We start from the raw sequence: 17,542 nt of genomic DNA on the forward strand, positions 1-17,542 counted from the left end.
CCTTATTAGAAGCCTAATTGGTCAAATTAAGTAATTAAGTGTATGGTTAGAACTAAAACCAAGAGGGACACCGGCCCTCCATGGCCTGAGTTGTGCACCACTGCTTTATAGAATTAGAGGACTTTTTTGGTTTTGCTTCTGGGTTAGCAATGGCAGTCATGTAGCAATTATGATAATATTCCTTGTTAAAATATAGCATGCACTCTTTCTATCTAACACACATAATTGAACTGCCTTATTTTACCATGTAAAAAAAAAAACATTCTATACTATATAGAATACCATCACCCAAGTATAGTATGCACTTCATCCGTGCAGTAGAATATCTAATAATACTGAAAGAAACAGTACAGCTCAATTGAAAAAGAAATTAGCAAGACTTGAAATGCTTATCAAAGAGTTTATTTTAGTATTTCTATGATTACTGCACGCCACTTATATAATGCTAAACCTGTACATAACACGCACATGAATTCCCCCCAAAAGGTGCACGCTATACTTAGACAATTATCATACTTTTTAATTGATGTTAATAATCTATTGAAAATAATTGCTATTGTGGGGCCACACTGAGTGGAGATAGTTGTTTTGCACTAGGATTGGCATTAAGGCCATTGAGAGTTTTCATGTGTGAGGGACAAAGATAGTGAACCCATGTTACATTTGTTAAATTTGCATTCATGTAGTTACTGTATAGAAAGTACTTGCTATAGTAATGTAGATAAATAGGTAAAAGTATAAGAAAATACAGTTGTTTAACATTAAGTTAATCCTCTTGATAACACAGATAGTCTGACCTAATTAAAGCATCTAGATTATTCCTGTTCCATTACAATGGCAAGCTATGCCATAAAACTATATAGTCTAGAACTCAGTAAAAGGACACTACATTGAAATGCATGCTTTTCATTTTTTCAGGGTCCTATTGGCCCATCTGGTCCTCCAGGTTTCCCTGGTTCTCCTGGTCCAAAGGTATGTATTATAGATTTCTGTTTTAACTTTTCGAAACTCCTCAATAAAGGATTAATTTCCAGATGCTCAGAGCACACTGGTCACTTCAAAACCACCAACAATTGTGTCTTATGATGCATTATAATTAACCCAGTTAACTGATGACAGGTTTCCATGCACCACGAAATAATCCCTGTATGTCGCTGATAAAGGCATCTGCTAAATAAAATAATAATAATAATAATAATAATAATAATAATAATAATAATAATAATAATAATAATAATAATCTGCAAAACTCAATCTTAACTTGTTTCAGTATTATTCTGGGCCTCCCACCTGTTCCATCTGCAGTTTACAATCTAACTGGACGTTTCACTAAGGTTGAAGGTCATGTTTCATATAAATGTCAGTTAAAAAAAAAAGTCACCTACCTGCTATGTTTTCCTTATTGTAAATGAATTCACAGTCTGCCAATCTGCCTAAAAAAACTTTTCTTTTCTGCAAACCATCTTTTAAAATCCACCACTAGCTTCCTTTGATTTGGACACCTAAGGTGTGTGACTGGGGTGGAATAATATATATCACACTTGTGCTGAGTCCCAGGTCAGATCACGTTGATGCAAACAAAAAGGTTGAATATCGAAAGGCTTTAAACTTCATATCAGTGGCAGATGGAAACAAGGCATAAGCAAAATGTGTATTTTATTCAATGTTTACATTTTGACACAATGTTGCCTAAATCCATGGTTACAGACAAAACCCCCAAGATAATCAACTTCTAGGTACATCAGGGAGAATATTTCATTGATCTAAAAGGTGACAGACCTAGATACCACATATCATTTAGAGACTCAAACCCTTTAAAGAGAGTCGAGTGCACTTGGTTGACAATGTTGCTGTTTCCCATGTGTGTTCTATTCCTCTGGTAAACTATGGTTTAGACCATTGTATCTTTGGTATAAGCTTGGTTTGGATTGGTTTGGTTTAGCTCTGTTTCTACCTCTTCTTGTTCTGGTTTATTTAGGGTGAGGTTGGCCTTGGTGGCCCTAATGGCCCAACAGGTGCTCAGGGTGCAAGAGGTGAGCCAGGTGTTGCTGGTGCTGCCGGCCCCGTGGGTCCTATTGTAAGTATCCCAGTCACTATGAACAGTAAACAGGAGTTTGCCATTTGGTTCATACAAGCAAATCTTTCTTATGAATTGCATTTATTTTTCCTCCTAGGGAAACCCCGGTAACAACGGTCTCAATGGTCCTAAAGGTACTGCTGTAAGTATATTGCGTTGTCTAAGTAACTTACTTATTGTTTGTTTGTTTTTTTATTTATTTTATTGTTACCCAGTTGTTATGGATATTTACCTGATATCTATCTCTTCATACAGCCCTCAGACATGCCATCCCAACTTTCAAAGCAAATGGGATATGACAAAATGCCTTATTTCAGTTGAAGATGAATAAAAAAAAAAAAAAAAAAAAAAAAAAAAACTTGGCCTTCAAAACTTTTACAAAGCTGTTGTAGATTAAGATTTAAAAGCTCTAGCTATGACATTTTGATGGAGAATTACAGACATATTATGAAAAGGGAAAATCCTAATTAAAGCCAGTTTCAGGTGAGATTTGCAACTTGGCCCACTATGTGGTTATATCCATTTGTAAATGGCGTGAACCTGTTCTTTTCCCATAGGGTCTCCCTGGTGTTGCTGGTGCTCCTGGTTTCCCCGGCCCCAGAGGTGGACCTGGACCTCAGGGACCTGCCGGTGCTTCTGGGCCCAGAGGCAACAGTGTGAGTATTTTGTAAAAAGTCATGAAAATCTTACAAAATGACTACTTTATAGCTACCTGTTATCCAATATAGAAAATAGCTATTCTGCAAATTTTGATTGTGAAAGATTTTGAAAGTGTTAATCTCAAAGGAAAAAAATAAATTGCATTTCTGGAGCTGGGGTACTGCAAGTCCTGTTATTTTATTAGTAATTAGTATATGTTGTGTTCAAGATGTTTTCATATTTTCAATAGCTTACAGTAATATATTGTTTTTATAGTAGTAGTAGTAAATAAATACATATGTATACACTGTATTGATGTTTTTAATTCAATGAGTAAAATATTTCTGTTTTTCTTACTCTAGGGTGATCCTGGCCCTTCTGGTTCCAAGGGTGATACTGGCTCCAAGGGTCCACCTGTAAGTATTCTTCTTCAAATGTAATTTCTGTTTTTGGTGGAATTCTAGATACCAATTCTGCAGTGATATTTCTGCTTCCCAAACAGGGTGACGCAGGTCCCCAAGGTCAGCAGGGTTCTGCTGGTGAGGAAGGAAAGAGAGGCTCAACTGGTGAGGCAGGCCCAGCTGGCCCAGCTGGCAACCGAGGTGGAAGAGTAAGTCTATTTCAGCTGGAACCAAACCATTCAACAAACATGTGCTCTATTTTAGAGGTCACAACAATCTTACTAACAGTGACAAACATTTTTGTAGTTAATTAAAATAGAATAAGCTATTCATAAACTAATAAAAAAAAAAAGTAACTTAAAATGGTCAAGAAGCATCCAGCTTCTACTTCTTTTGTAAGTTTAAAGACAGTTTAGATATCACTGAAGTAATGTTTTGTCAATGAGAACAGATTTTATATTATCAGTGTTAGTAAGTTGAAAATGTGGATAACTGATACCGATGTTATTGGTATTCAGTATATTTAAATGTATTATTTTCTCTATTTTCAACAGGGTGTTCCTGGAACTCGCGGGCTCCCTGGACCTGATGGTAGAGGAGGCCCAATTGTAAGACTGCTTATTGAGTAAAACAAACAAACATACATGTTTGCATGTAAAGAGGGCATAACATGCTTAGTGTGCAGTTTCCACAAGGATTAGAAGGCAATAGAAACCTTCCTTTTGAGAGCACACAATAATAAAAACAAATACTACTATGCTTTGGAGTTTAACTCTTAAGGCCAACAGTTTTTTTTTTTTTTTTTAGAAGATAATCACCACTGTTACTAGTGTATCTTTATCTAAGACAGGGGCCCTTGGGATGCACACAGTAGTATTGGGGAAAAGTAATGAAAGGGGGGGGGGGGGTTATATAGGATGTGATGTTGTTGTAATTACATTGATTGTTTTTGCAAACACCTTATGCAAGTGTGTCTCTATTGGGTGTCCATATAGGCATAGTATAATTAAATGTGCATTTGTGATATGTTGATATATTGATGGTATTTATTGTCTTTAGGGTGGCCCCGGCAGTCGTGGTGCCACTGGAGCACCTGGTGTAACAGGTCCCTCTGGTGATGCTGGCCGCCCTGGTGAACCTGGTCTCCCTGGCTCAAGAGTAAGTCCAGAGTCCTTTCAGGGTCAGCAAATGGAGAATGACAGGTGCCATGCATAGTGGTAATAAGGCAGTAATTCCACTCAGGGTCGTGAACCACAAAGTTAAGCCATAAACCTTGTACTACTGTTTGTTTTTTCTCCATTGATTTGGGTAATGAGGTGCATTTTGCTTTGAGAAAGACTGTCTGGTAAAGCTGTAGAGGTTAAAACATCTACAGATGCCATATTTCAACCTTATTTAGCTCATCAGACCAGTCAGAACTCAAATCATGACCCCACTGATGTTCTCTGGCCAGTACAGTAGAGACTAATTCGAACTATGGTGTCATAATGAAATACATGCTGATTGCAGCTTTAGGAACCACATTTCAATATCATAATTCTATTTTAAGTGTGTGAAGCACTTCACCTGCCTCTGGATTTTATTCAGAGTTATTAGTGTTTTTTTTTAATGTTTTTTGATGAAAGCCTTTGAACTAATCATGAATCTGAACCCAGACCAATCCCAAAGGGTTTGGATTAGTGAAAGTCTTCTGTACATAGTTCAGTAGCAGATATCGATGTGATTACAAGGTTACCAAGAATAAGATAAAAGCAGGCTTAAGTGACTGCATAGTTATAGTAATCCTTACACAAGTTGAATGTTCTTAACAAACACAATAATGTGTACTTCTCATTACATAAAATGGTGGTCATATACAGCACAATTATTTTGTTATATGAACATATAATACACCCCAAATTCACATATATAGATATACATATGAGTGTGGAAGTCTTTCTCTTGGGCTCAATAAAATAAGATAATGAGTGGGACTGCCCATTCATTTTATTATTAACATGCATTGTCTACTGTTTTTACAGCTTTTAACTTCTGTAATTGCTGGGTGTATCAACATACTTTCACACAGTCAAACCACCAACTGGACACTAATAAACCTAGAATGCCATTTAGTAATACATTAATAGTAGGTAATTTGATCACAAACAATCTGAATCCATATTTAAAGTCTATATCATATGTTGTTTAAATGGTAAAATAGCTGGCCCTCAGACATGATAAGACATGTCTTCCACAGAAGCAATATCCTACAGCAAAATATGGAAAAAATTAATTTTCATAGCACACAATGAAAAGCATTTTAGCAAGCTAGACTATTTTATAATTCTAAAAATAATATATTAAAATGGCATGGTGTAAAAACCTGTATTACCTGTTTTTATTTCAGGGTTACCCTGGCAACTCAGGCAAGTCTGGACCTCCAGGAAAGGAAGGACCCGCTGTAAGTATCTCTTCTTTTATTTTGATGGTTGATCGATAGATAGATATACTGTACATATTTTGTACAGTATATAGATACAGAGGACTATTGCCAATGAAAATATAAGCAGATAAAAATAGATTTCTTTTTTAATATCTGTGCAAATTCATCGTGGAAATGTGATAGATTTAGTAGTAGTTAGATTTTTTGCTGTTATCCTTTATAAGTGATGGTTTAAACTACTGTCTTTAGGGTGTTAGCGGTCAAGACGGTCGATCTGGTGCCCCTGGTCCAGCTGGTCCAAGAGGTCAGCCCGGAAACATCGGGTTCCCCGGCCCCAAAGGCCCTGGTGTAAGTTAATAAGGATGCTCATAATTAAGAGGGAATTCAGTGACACATTATAAGACATGTTCTGTCATAAAACTGTATATTAAATAAAATAATTGTAAAGTGTCCCTTTATAATGAGCTGAACAGTATTTTATTTCTTATATATTTTTTCTCTCCATGTTCTAATAAAGTAAAATATAACTAGTCAATTTATAAAGATTATACTCATGGATAACACATGATGGAGGAACATACGCTACCCTCCAACAGACACTGGGATGCAATACCGTCAGTACCATTTGTGGTGGCAAGTGTACTGTACAGTATATGGCAAGAATAATATTTATTTTTCAGTTAACTTATTTTTTAGTTGCCTTCAAAGGTAAATGCTAGACAACACCATAACTTGAAATACAAAAACCTGACACCTGGCTTTCTTTTTTGTTTTAGGGGCTGCCTGGCAAACCCGGTGAAAAGGGACCTGCTGGCCCAGCTGGTGCAAGAGTAAGTTTCTGGTCTAGTATATATTATTGGATGGCATGTAGCCAATGCACCTTTTACTTATAGTACATGTTACTAGCCACTGTCCATTAAAATAATGAGCAACATACACCTGGACTGCTGGTGCATGCTATGGTATGTAAATTAACCTAATAGTGTGCATGTAAATGTATGCTGATTTTAGTAAATGGGACAGTACATTTAGATTTTTGGTGCACGTTAGGCTCAATACTTAATGTGCAAGTTACAGCTACATTTAGTACCCTGTCATAAATGCCCTTTGTGTATCACATGAATCGTTAGCTATGAGTCAGCATCACTACTTACATTGTACAGTAATTTAGTCAGATCATTGCCTGAATGTATGAATAGATTATATCCTAAATTACATGATAAAGATTCTTAAAGAAACCAGATATAAATTGATTTGTTTTTTCTTTTTTTTCCTAACAAGGGAGCTCCTGGCCCTGATGGCAACACTGGTCCTCAAGGTCTTCCTGGTGTTGCAGTAAGTACTAACTGTGAAATCAGGACATACTACACCCGTGTCTGCTAATTGAGTCATGTGTAAATGTCACTTTACAAAAAATAAATCATGGTTCTCTAATTTTGATTTGGAAAAGGTTATCTGTAATCTTATTACAACAGTATATATTTAAGGGTACTGATGTTTTTAGTATTGTTTTCTGTTTAGGGTAATACTGGAGAAAAAGGAGAACAGGGACCCGCTGGTGCTCCTGGTTTCCAGGTAAGTTTTCTGAAACATGACACTGTATTGATTATTGATGTTCATTATTGCCCTTATAAAACTTTTGTGACTGAAACATATCTAATTGTAATGGTTCCCTTTTATACATTTTCAACCATCAATTAAAAGGCCTTAAAATTGACATTTCTAAATTGTTCCATGGAAAATGGTATGCAGTAGATTATTGCAGCTTTGATTTTGCACCAATAAATTGCCCTGACCATGCAAGTATTCAAGGCATATTCTGGTAGTTAAAGTACAATCTGCAGATAGAACTTGAACATGGCTGTTTGTTTGGAGGGGGTCTATTTTGTTATTTCCAATGCAAGCTGTTACTTATACTTCCATTACTGTAATGTGACCAAAATGTTAGCAGTAGAATATCAGTTTTGATTCAAGTTCATTTTTCTATGTTTTTTAACAGGGTCTTCCTGGTCCTGCTGGTCCTGCTGGTGAAGCTGGCAAAGTTGGCGACAGGGTAAGTAAACAGAACTGGTCTGATATAAAGTACAGGTAAAGATACAAGGAAAATGACTGACAATTATCAGCAAATTATAAACTCCACACTATATTATAAACTAAAGCATGTCCATTTCTCTTTTTTATAGGGTATTGCTGGTGATTCTGGTTTGCCAGGCGCTGCTGGTCTAAGAGTAAGTTGGTTTTCATTCTATGAGAGGAACTCAGATGTTTCATCAACTTCTATACATAAAATCTAACTCACCATAAAATTCAAGTAATAATTACACTGACACTGTTTCTGGAATCCTGGAGAAACAGGACATGGGTGTGACACATGAAGAGGATGTAAACGTGCGATAGTATAAAAGATGCATGTCAAGTGTACACAGGTATTGAGTTTTGTCTATTTATCTTTACAGGGTGAGCGTGGTAACCCAGGTGCAGCTGGTTCTCAGGGTGCTCAAGGTCCAGCAGGCCCACGTGGTCCTTCTGGTGCTCCTGGGGCTGATGGTGGCAAGGTAAATAAACAGGAGAGAGACTAACTGGTAAAAAACAGACTGACAACGCCAATGAGTTTGTCAGTCCACAAAATATGTATTCTTGTCATTAGAGGCCTGCTTCTCAGAATAAGGAACACTGGTATATAATTCTTGGGGTATAATTCTACAGTATATTTGAGATTAAGCATTGTTTTAGGTAACTGTTGTCTCCTTTAAAATAAACCTGATACCCAGGTCTTAATCTAAACTTCCTTGTCTAAATGTAGCTCTCATCTTTCATATAAAAAGCGATCACTAAGTTACAGGGTGCTGTTAAAATGTATTGCTACATACAAGATTTTACCTAGTCACCCTAGTCAACATAACCTCATAAATCTAGAGTCCACTATGGGGTCTGACTGTCTCTATGCCAACATTATAATCCTAATGTTGCAAGTTTAGAATAGTTTTACGAAGAATATTAATGGTGTGTAAAGCATAATATGTTTATTAATGGTAGAAGTTATCCACACATTAACATTAGAAGACTTTCTTAAAGCATCCCAGTAGCTAATGGGCTTCTAATGTTTTAATGGCCACAAACCTCAAAAGAACCTCAAAAGAAGCATATTAACATGACTGGTCACTCTACCCCTTTGGGGGACTGAGGCCAGAAAAAAAGGATGTGCACTATGCTTTCACTAAGAGTTGGTGTGTAACGTTAAATCTGATATTTAATGCTGCTGCATTTGCTATGACTGGCCGCATTTATGTAATAGAGAATGTGTTGCTTGTCCACAGGGGGAGCCTGGTAATGGTGGAGCTGCCGGTGCTGCTGGTTACCAGGGTGCTTCTGGAATGCCAGGGGAGCGTGGTACTGCTGGCATTCCTGGTGGCAAAGGTGAAAAGGTGAGCCAAGAAGATATTTGGTTATATATTATAATGCTTTGACAAGTGTCAAATAATAGTAGTGAACTCATCTAAAAGGATCATTGTTTACTGAACAGTATGTACACATGTTTTCTGGAATCTAACTAAAATCTCTCTTAATTTCTACAAATTAGGGTGAGACCGGTTCAAGGGGTCCCGAGGGCAACACAGGCAGAGATGGTGGACGTGTAAGTGTAGATTTTAAAACATGCTTTAAACCAAATTATTTGTCATAAATAAATAAATCAACAAGCATGTAATTGAAAAAGAAAATTGTCACCTTGTTTATAGCAGCAAGTGCCAGGCTCAATTTCACAAAGAAATGAATAAATGTGCTGTAATGCGTATGACATTGACATTGGCATCTTATCTTCTTGCTATTGGATTGGCAAAACATACCTGTGCCCAAGTAAAACCACTTAATGATGAAGAGTGCTGTAGGCAGCCAATTAGAATGCTAGAATGTTATATAATGGAACATTTCATTGTAAAGAGAAAGTGTGACCCCATTTAGGTTATACTGTTTTGAGAACTTCTTGTCAGTATGTGTTTTAATGCCCTTTTTTGTTAACTTTTGTAGGGTGCTCCTGGACCAAGCGGCCCACCTGGACCTTCTGGTGCAACTGGTGACAAGGTAAAGCTTCACACCATCGCCCAATTTAGCAAATGTCCCTCTAATGTGGATCAACCTTACTATACTAAATAAACAGATAATTGTGTTTACCTGTATGTAAACAGTTACAAGAGAAAACCTAGCTTCAGATTAAGATAAAAAAGGGCATACTGCAAAAAATTAATAATTAGAAATTAGAACAAGATAAACCAGGTAATGGTCAATAATTTAAGTAATTGCATAGTTACTATGCATAACAATAATGCATTGTTGATAACAAAAATCATGGAGTCCTACTCTTTTTCTTTATTTAAGGGTGAATCTGGCCCTAGTGGTGCTGCTGGTCCTGCTGGTTCTCGTGGTCCCCCTGTAAGTATCAACATGGCTTTTAAACATGAAACAAAACACTCACATACAGCAGTGGCTGCCAACAATGCCTGTAAAACACTAAATAGCTTTTGTCAGTTCATTAAACAACATTTTCCTTTGAAGGTCTTGCTAATAGATTTATAGCTAATATAACTTATCTTCGGACTGTAGTTCAAATCCAAAATCACTGTTAGTCAATATACAAAGTGAGGAGCTAGTGTTAAACTCCTAGCACAAAGTGAGTCTGAATTGTATTCAACAACAACATCAGCAGTCTCTAGTAAATCTGAAATGCTTCTTCTGGTAGGAAGCAATGATCAAATTAGCAGACCGATGTGTATTAACTTTGGGGGATTACCTGTTATCACTCCAAAGGCTAAGTGCATTGTCATCATCATCATTACTGAACTGATATTGCAAAGCCTGTCACTGTGCTTGACCCTACCTCCACTGTAGATGTCAGAGATCACACTCTTCCATTGTGTTCCCCTTCCCTTAACCTTTTAGGGTGTGCCCAATGTTAAATATCCTGCCGACGACCTGACCCTTAACTATTTTTACTGTAGGAGACAGCCCTACTTTTGATATGTCATTGGAAAGAGGGAATTCTGAGCTTTAAAATGAGGTCCTACTTGAGTGTTTCTGGTAGATGACCATATTAGGAGATTGCCTTGAATGCAAGTTTTTGGAATGTTGCTGCTGGGCTGAAGACAGACCTAACTCAGTGCAGTAACCAAACCTTCCACACAAAATCTTTACAAAATAAGAGAAATGGCAGCATCGAAGGCACAAGCACCTATTTTCCAAATGTTTTTTTTTTTTTTTTTTTTTTTTTTTTTTTTTTCGTGTTTATGGATCAGACGCACAAGACCAGAGCTGTTTGGGGTTATGTTGCCCTGGTTGCCACCTTGCTGGCCATTCAAGCCACAGTGAACAGCCTCATCTTGTGCCACATGATCAGGGTGCCTGGGATTAAGAATTTGAATGGGTTTTTGTTTCTTTTTTTGTTTTGTTTTCTTCTCTTTTGCATATTTTCAATGAATCAGTTTTTTTTTTTTGTTGTTGTTGCTTTTGGTCCCTTTTGTATATATAGCCATAATTCCCTTATTTATTCATTTTGTTTTTTTAAAAAAGTTCCATGTTCCCTTCATGTTGAAGTTTCAGTGCACACAGTAAGATTTGAGCTTGCCATGCTAAAATATATTTTACAAACAATAATTTTCTAAAAAGCATCTCTTTTTCTGTGGTTGGTATCTGTATTGAACAGGTTGAGTTTCAGACTATTTCACTTTTTTTTTATGAAAACCCACTGTGTGCACATTCATTTCATGTATGACGTGCACTTGTAACCTTTATAGCCACATATCTAACAACAGTAAAAAACATCTCTAGAAGTACCTAATACATACAAATATCTTATTTTAGTTAATAGCAATTGCCAACCCAATGATGTAAACAGTGGTGTGTTCTTTCTTCGGTAGGGTGAGCGTGGTGAAGTAGGACCTGCTGGTACTTCTGGATTTGCTGGTCCTCCTGTAAGTATCACGTCAATGAAAGCGCTTTCTGAAGCTCTTCTATTTCATTATACTAATGTTTAGTGTTTTACTCTTTGCTCAACCTAATGCAACTTTGTTTGCTTGTAGGGTGCTGATGGTCAACCTGGTGTAAGAGGAGAGAGAGGCCCAGGAGGATCCAAAGGAGATGTTGGTCCCCAAGGTCTTACAGGACCTGCTGGAAGCTCAGGACCCGCTGTAAGTTTATATAGATAACATTTTATGGAATATCAGAATTACTTGAGATGTACTAATGAACACTGTAGTGTGGTAACTTTTAGGCCTCTTAAAATTGGCAGCATGCACCATAATACAGGCAATTCACTCACCTCGACTGGGTAGTGGGCTAGTCCTTACTTTAAGCAAACCTAGATGTGAAAACAACCAAACAACATATTGTTATGATCTAATGCCTTTCCCACAATATATTGTTTCCTTTGTGTAGGGTCCTTCTGGTCCAGGTGGTCCCCCTGGTCCCCGTGGTGATGTGGGTCCCACTGTAAGTATTGTCATTTTCCTGAATCATATTAAAATTTGTTTGATGGATGGAGCCTATATTTATTTCCTCTGTTCTTTTACACTTTAGGGTATGACTGGTTTTCCTGGTGGTGCTGGCAGAGTTGGTGGCCCTGGCCCTGCTGTAAGTATTCCTACAACAGTCAACTAACCTACAGTACTATTCTTGACAGGAAGTTTACTAAGATGATAGTTTCAAGGCAGTGAGTAGCAGGTACTGTATAATATGATGGTGGTATGTTTCGTAATTTATTATAGGACTGTATAACTTTCTTCTTTTTAAGTTTAACAGATTTTTTATTTTTTTAAATGAAAACACTTAAAATGCCAGCCAACGGCCTATGACAACTTAATGCACTAGAGAACATATGTAGACTGCAATGCATTGGACTATGTAGATGTTTATGACATTAAGACATTTGATCCAATCTTAGCACTCAGTGTGCAGTCACCCATCTCACGAAATCACCACACAGTTTTGTACAACAGTCAGTCACTACTCAGGACAGGATTCCCAGTAGTCTCCCTAATTGTCACTTCTTTGTTTTCTAGGGTATTAGTGGCCCTCCTGGTCCCGCCGGTAATGCTGGTAAGGATGGACCCAGAGGCGCTCGTGGTGATTCTGGACCAGCTGGCCGTCCCGGTGAACAAGGCATGGTTGGTCCTGCTGGTTTAGCTGGTGAAAAAGGACCATCTGGCGAATCTGGTCCTCCCGTAAGTCAGTTTTGGTTTGTTTCAAAGCCCCCCCCGCACCCTCCATTTGTCAAGAACACTACTAAATTCTAGTTTATGAATCACAGTTTTAGAAAAATAAAGAAAGAGCAAATTATTTCATTTTGGACCTTCATTTTGATTTTAAACAATTACTGAAGTTTCAGGTTTTTACGAAAGCGTCCTTGTGCCAAATAAAATAAATAAATAAATAGTAGCATCTCCTACGTAGGACTTTATAAAAACTGCTACCTGGAGATATAAAGTCCTACATAGGAGATGCTTTCTATTTTTTTTTAAAAAAAATTTTAACTGGCACTAGGACTCTTCTGTAGGTTTCCCCATTCTTCACTATTATTCAGGGGGGAAAATGCAAGATGAAACTGTGTGTACGCAAATCCCCTGTAAAGAAAATGTGATGCTTCTTTCTTATAATGAAATGTTTGTTACTTCTGCAGGGTCCCCCTGGTATCTCAGGTCCTAGTGGTGTTCTCGGTTCCCCTGGTATTGTTGGTCTGCCTGGCTCAAGAGGAGATCGTGGTCTCCCTGGTGGTGCAGGTGGCACTGTAAGTATATGTTGCATTAACTGAATACTGAAAAATATTGTGGCAAACACCTGGGTTCCACTGGTTGTCCGTCACTTGTGTAAAGGGTGCAATTTAACACCCCAGGATACTGAAGCAATGGGGTGTTAATAGTAGTTTTAAAAGGCCATTATTGTAGCAATAAGCAGTGAAAAACAATGTAAAGGGAGAAAATGACCTATATATTGCATTGCTGCATTGACCCGTGTGTTTGGTGCTCTTCATTTGTTATGTTGTGTGTTTCAGGGTGAGCCTGGTGCCCTAGGTCCAGCAGGTTCACAAGGCCCACGTGGTGAAGCCGGTAATATGGGTGCTCCTGGTATGAATGGCGCACCAGGCGAGGCAGGACGTGAAGTGAGTGAGGCAGATCAAATCATTATGATGCAGATTTCATATTTATTTGAAATTTGAAACACTGATTGTTCTTAGTTCATAGTTAAATTGTTGTGATGTGTGTGTGTGTGTGTGTGTGTGTGTGTGTGTGTGTGTGTGTGTGTGTGTGTGTGTGTGTGTGTGTGTGTGTGCAGATCATATGTATGGAGTATAAATAGTGAATTGCTCATGATTTAAACCTTTCTCTTTCATCATCAGTATTGTTTTCCATTGATTTTAGTGAGAGTTTATATCACCTTCTCATGGCCAAATATTGTATTTGCCCTATTTATTTATTTATTTGTTTGTTTATTTATTTATTTTTAGATTAAACTTGTGTTATGTATTTACCATGTTTTTCAAGATCAGTTTTTAAAAAAGCAAATCTAAATTGTATAGGATATGTTAAGAACAAGAAACATTATCCTAGTGCTAAATGTTACACCAATGAAAGACTGAACGATCTGGGTTATTTTCTAAAACAAGACTATTTTATTAGCTTAAGACCACAAAATAGAAAGATGTTCTTAATTCAATCATATCTTTAACAATGTTTGTATGTCTGCTTAAAAGGGACACCCTGGTAATGATGGTCCACCCGGCCGCAGTGGTACCCCTGGCTTCAAGGTAAGCATTTTCTGTTAATTGAAATATTTAATATTCTACATAAATAAGAAGTTGTATTGACTCTAGGACGTTAGATATAACAAGTGTGTTTCCCTCCACCTCGTCACCAGGGAGATCGTGGTGAGGGCGGTCCCGCTGGCATTGCTGGTGCATCTGGAGCTCCTGGTGCTCCCGGACCAGCAGGTTCAGCTGGTAGACCAGGAAACCGTGGAGAATCTGTATGTATCATTCCCTGCTATGTGTTTACAGGACGTCTGTTGGCAAGACTTGTCACTTGTGCCTCATTCTGACCAACTGTTAATGGTTGAAAAAGAAAGTGTCATGTATTACATTATAATAGAGTGATGCGAAACAATTAATTCCTTACCGAAATCCAAAATCTGAAAAGTAAAAGTAATCCGAAATGATGAGACAAAAGATTCCACATATACAATTCAAGTTGATAATCACGTATGGAACAATATCTACACATGTCTGAGTAGATACCTCACACTTAGAAATAGACCACTATGTAAGGTACTATTAGTTTGTAAAGAAACTAATATTGTGGTATATAGTTTATGACTCATGTCCAAACAGTAATTAAGAATTTAACAGAATTCCTTTACTTATTACAATATTCAAGTTATACACACGTTATTTAACCAGTATCTTTATACAAAATAATTTGACATGAGTTATTACAGAACGATCTACCTCAAAACTGAATATAGATCTCTTTTTATGCTAAAATGTTAGCAGTTACCACTGTATACTAGCTGGTATAATGTAATGTTTTTATTGAAAGTGCCCATGAAACGAGTTAAACTTTGCTCGACTGGCATGTTTCAGACAACATCATTGAAAAATGGAAAATAAATGGGGTTTCCAATAAAAACGTGTATATATAAATACTGATGTCCTTTGTATTTGACTTGTTTTCATGCTTCATGTTTAGGGTTCCGGTGGAGCTCAAGGCCCCCTTGGTCCAGCTGGTGCAAGAGGTATTTCTGTAAGTATCCTGTCTCGGTTTTATACACAAAGCACTGTCCAACAAGACAATGGTTTTCAGTATGGTTTTGTAAAAATCTTCGTTTTCAGCTGTTTTTCTAATTGTATTTTTTTTTTTATTTAAAGAAAGCGCATTCATAATGCTGCAGTTATTTCACTGTTCTGTAATATCCAGTGAAGAAGAAGACCTTGCATGTAGTGCAGTGAAGAAAAAAAAATGTTTGCACTGCATTTCCATGCCTTGTCCTTTATCTAAATAATAAGCCTTTTTATTCTGTAGGGACCTCAAGGCCCACGCGGTGAGAAGGGTGTTGCTGGAGAAAAAGGTGAAAGAGGCATGAAGGGACTCAGAGGCCATTCCGGTATGCAAGGTCTGCCTGGTCCTTCAGTAAGTACTCTTTTCTTTTGCAGCACCTTAAATAGCAATAGAAATAAACTTATAAAAATGAACCAAAAAAATCTGAGTTTGTATCCCAGAGCAGCCAAAACATTGTTGTGTGTTACCAACAAGTAGCTTTAAAACATTTTTTTGGTGTCAAAAGATGAAGCCTATCCACACTACAAAAACCCTCCACAATAAGACCTTGTGGGATCATTCAGTTTCATGGCCATTTCTCCACCTCCCAACTATAGTTCCTATGCCCTTTAGTGTAAATAAGTTGAACACCCCACCAACACCTGTTTTAAATCAGTGTTTTCTCAAGTTAAAATCATTGCTCTGCTTTATAAATCTTTCTATATTAACAGGGTCCGAGTGGTGAACAAGGTTCTTCTGGTCAAACTGGTCCTTCTGGCCCAAGAGTAAGTAAACCCATGTCGACACTACAACATATACAACATTAAGCAACTCATTTAAATAAAAAATCAGTTTTAAAATACTTTATAAAAGTAATTATTAATATCATTGCTTTTAGGGTCCTGCTGGTCCATCTGGTCCACCTGGAAAGGATGGTCAACCTGGACACCCTGGTCCTATCGGCCAAGCCGGTTCTCGCGGTCCCAGTGGCCAAAGCGGTCCAGTTGTGAGTATAAAGTTAATGCAACTTCCAAAGTCGTGATCTAGTAGTGAAAATTATTAGAATGTGACAGCACTTTAGCTACATGATATAAGATATAAAATTTAAGAAAGTATAATCATGTTACCAGTTAACCTTACTTATAGGTATTGGGATCATTTGCATTGAGCAGAAGGAAAACAAAGGTCCATTAGTCTCTAAGGTCTTAGAAAGAATTGTATGTAAGGACTGGTACAAATACTAGAAATTAATAGTAGGAAGTAGTGTCAAGTTAAAAAAAAAAAGTGGAAAATAACACAAATCTGTTCCCTTTAGGGCCCCCCTGGTTCTCCCGGACTTCCTGGTTTGCCTGGTATCTCTGGCGGTGGTTATGAAGTTTCTGGATATGAGGGAGAATACAGAGCTGACCAGGCTGCCCAAAAAGCCAAGGACTACGAAATTGGTGCTACCCTGAAGTCCCTGAACAACCAGATCGACAGCCTCCTCACACCAGAGGGCTCCAAGAAGAACCCAGCTCGTACTTGCCGTGACATTAGACTCAGCCACCCAGAATGGAGCAGCGGTATGTTTATGACCACCTGTTCTTTTATAGAGGTACCTACCTGCTGTAGACAACCCTGCTTGGTTGAGGAGGACAGTGGTCTCCTGTTACTGAAGGTCTTCTACAGCAGGTTTGGATCAATTGACTGAACCAGTTCTGAAAGCAGCCGGTCTCCTACAAATACTTGCTCAATTAGTACAAATATTTATAAAGTAGACTTTCATTACCAACAGTTTATTAATCAAAAAAATGTACCAGAAATCTCTATGCTGCAGCTACTGGTATTCTTTTAGAGAGAGTTGGGATTTGTTGGCCATAATGGACGATCATACCCAGGACTCACTTGAGTTAGATAAACAGAAAAGAGAACACATTATATCTCATTTTTCAGTGGTGCAATCAAGTGTAGATCAATACTGACCTGGCTTTGATGTCTTCTTCAGGGTACTACTGGATTGACCCCAACCAGGGCTGCATCATGGATGCCATCAAGGTTCACTGTGACTTCAGCACTGGAGAGACCTGCATCTACCCCAACCCTGCAAGCATCCCACGCAAGAACTGGTACAGAAATGCCAAGGACAAGAAGCACACATGGTTTGGAGAAACTATCAATGGTGGCACTCAGGTACAGCTTTAATAAACCAAATATTTTCACCAGCACA

At 37.7% G+C, this 17,542-nt stretch overlaps 1 protein-coding gene across 1 annotated transcript in view; it reads left to right on the forward strand.

The window, feature by feature from the left end:
• LOC121313553 (collagen alpha-2(I) chain-like) overlaps positions 1 to 17,542 on the forward strand; it is a 32,788-nt gene that overhangs the window by 13,856 nt on the left and 1,390 nt on the right. The window contains exons 15-49 of the mRNA XM_041246234.1: positions 919 to 972; positions 1,979 to 2,077; positions 2,175 to 2,219; positions 2,635 to 2,733; positions 3,079 to 3,132; positions 3,219 to 3,326; positions 3,672 to 3,725; positions 4,177 to 4,275; positions 5,504 to 5,557; positions 5,789 to 5,887; positions 6,316 to 6,369; positions 6,821 to 6,874; positions 7,061 to 7,114; positions 7,539 to 7,592; positions 7,723 to 7,767; positions 7,996 to 8,094; positions 8,857 to 8,964; positions 9,120 to 9,173; positions 9,566 to 9,619; positions 9,914 to 9,967; positions 11,449 to 11,502; positions 11,611 to 11,718; positions 11,966 to 12,019; positions 12,107 to 12,160; positions 12,589 to 12,750; positions 13,206 to 13,313; positions 13,578 to 13,685; positions 14,277 to 14,330; positions 14,441 to 14,548; positions 15,268 to 15,321; positions 15,601 to 15,708; positions 16,068 to 16,121; positions 16,235 to 16,342; positions 16,652 to 16,898; positions 17,321 to 17,505. Of these exons, the coding sequence (XP_041102168.1) occupies positions 919 to 972; positions 1,979 to 2,077; positions 2,175 to 2,219; positions 2,635 to 2,733; positions 3,079 to 3,132; positions 3,219 to 3,326; positions 3,672 to 3,725; positions 4,177 to 4,275; positions 5,504 to 5,557; positions 5,789 to 5,887; positions 6,316 to 6,369; positions 6,821 to 6,874; positions 7,061 to 7,114; positions 7,539 to 7,592; positions 7,723 to 7,767; positions 7,996 to 8,094; positions 8,857 to 8,964; positions 9,120 to 9,173; positions 9,566 to 9,619; positions 9,914 to 9,967; positions 11,449 to 11,502; positions 11,611 to 11,718; positions 11,966 to 12,019; positions 12,107 to 12,160; positions 12,589 to 12,750; positions 13,206 to 13,313; positions 13,578 to 13,685; positions 14,277 to 14,330; positions 14,441 to 14,548; positions 15,268 to 15,321; positions 15,601 to 15,708; positions 16,068 to 16,121; positions 16,235 to 16,342; positions 16,652 to 16,898; positions 17,321 to 17,505 (2,961 nt within the window). The remainder of the gene's footprint in view (positions 1 to 918; positions 973 to 1,978; positions 2,078 to 2,174; positions 2,220 to 2,634; positions 2,734 to 3,078; positions 3,133 to 3,218; positions 3,327 to 3,671; positions 3,726 to 4,176; positions 4,276 to 5,503; positions 5,558 to 5,788; positions 5,888 to 6,315; positions 6,370 to 6,820; positions 6,875 to 7,060; positions 7,115 to 7,538; positions 7,593 to 7,722; positions 7,768 to 7,995; positions 8,095 to 8,856; positions 8,965 to 9,119; positions 9,174 to 9,565; positions 9,620 to 9,913; positions 9,968 to 11,448; positions 11,503 to 11,610; positions 11,719 to 11,965; positions 12,020 to 12,106; positions 12,161 to 12,588; positions 12,751 to 13,205; positions 13,314 to 13,577; positions 13,686 to 14,276; positions 14,331 to 14,440; positions 14,549 to 15,267; positions 15,322 to 15,600; positions 15,709 to 16,067; positions 16,122 to 16,234; positions 16,343 to 16,651; positions 16,899 to 17,320; positions 17,506 to 17,542) is intronic.

The sequence above is a fragment of the Polyodon spathula genome, chromosome 3 (assembly GCF_017654505.1).
Source record: "Polyodon spathula isolate WHYD16114869_AA chromosome 3, ASM1765450v1, whole genome shotgun sequence".
Taxonomy (NCBI): Eukaryota; Metazoa; Chordata; class Actinopteri; order Acipenseriformes; family Polyodontidae; genus Polyodon; species Polyodon spathula.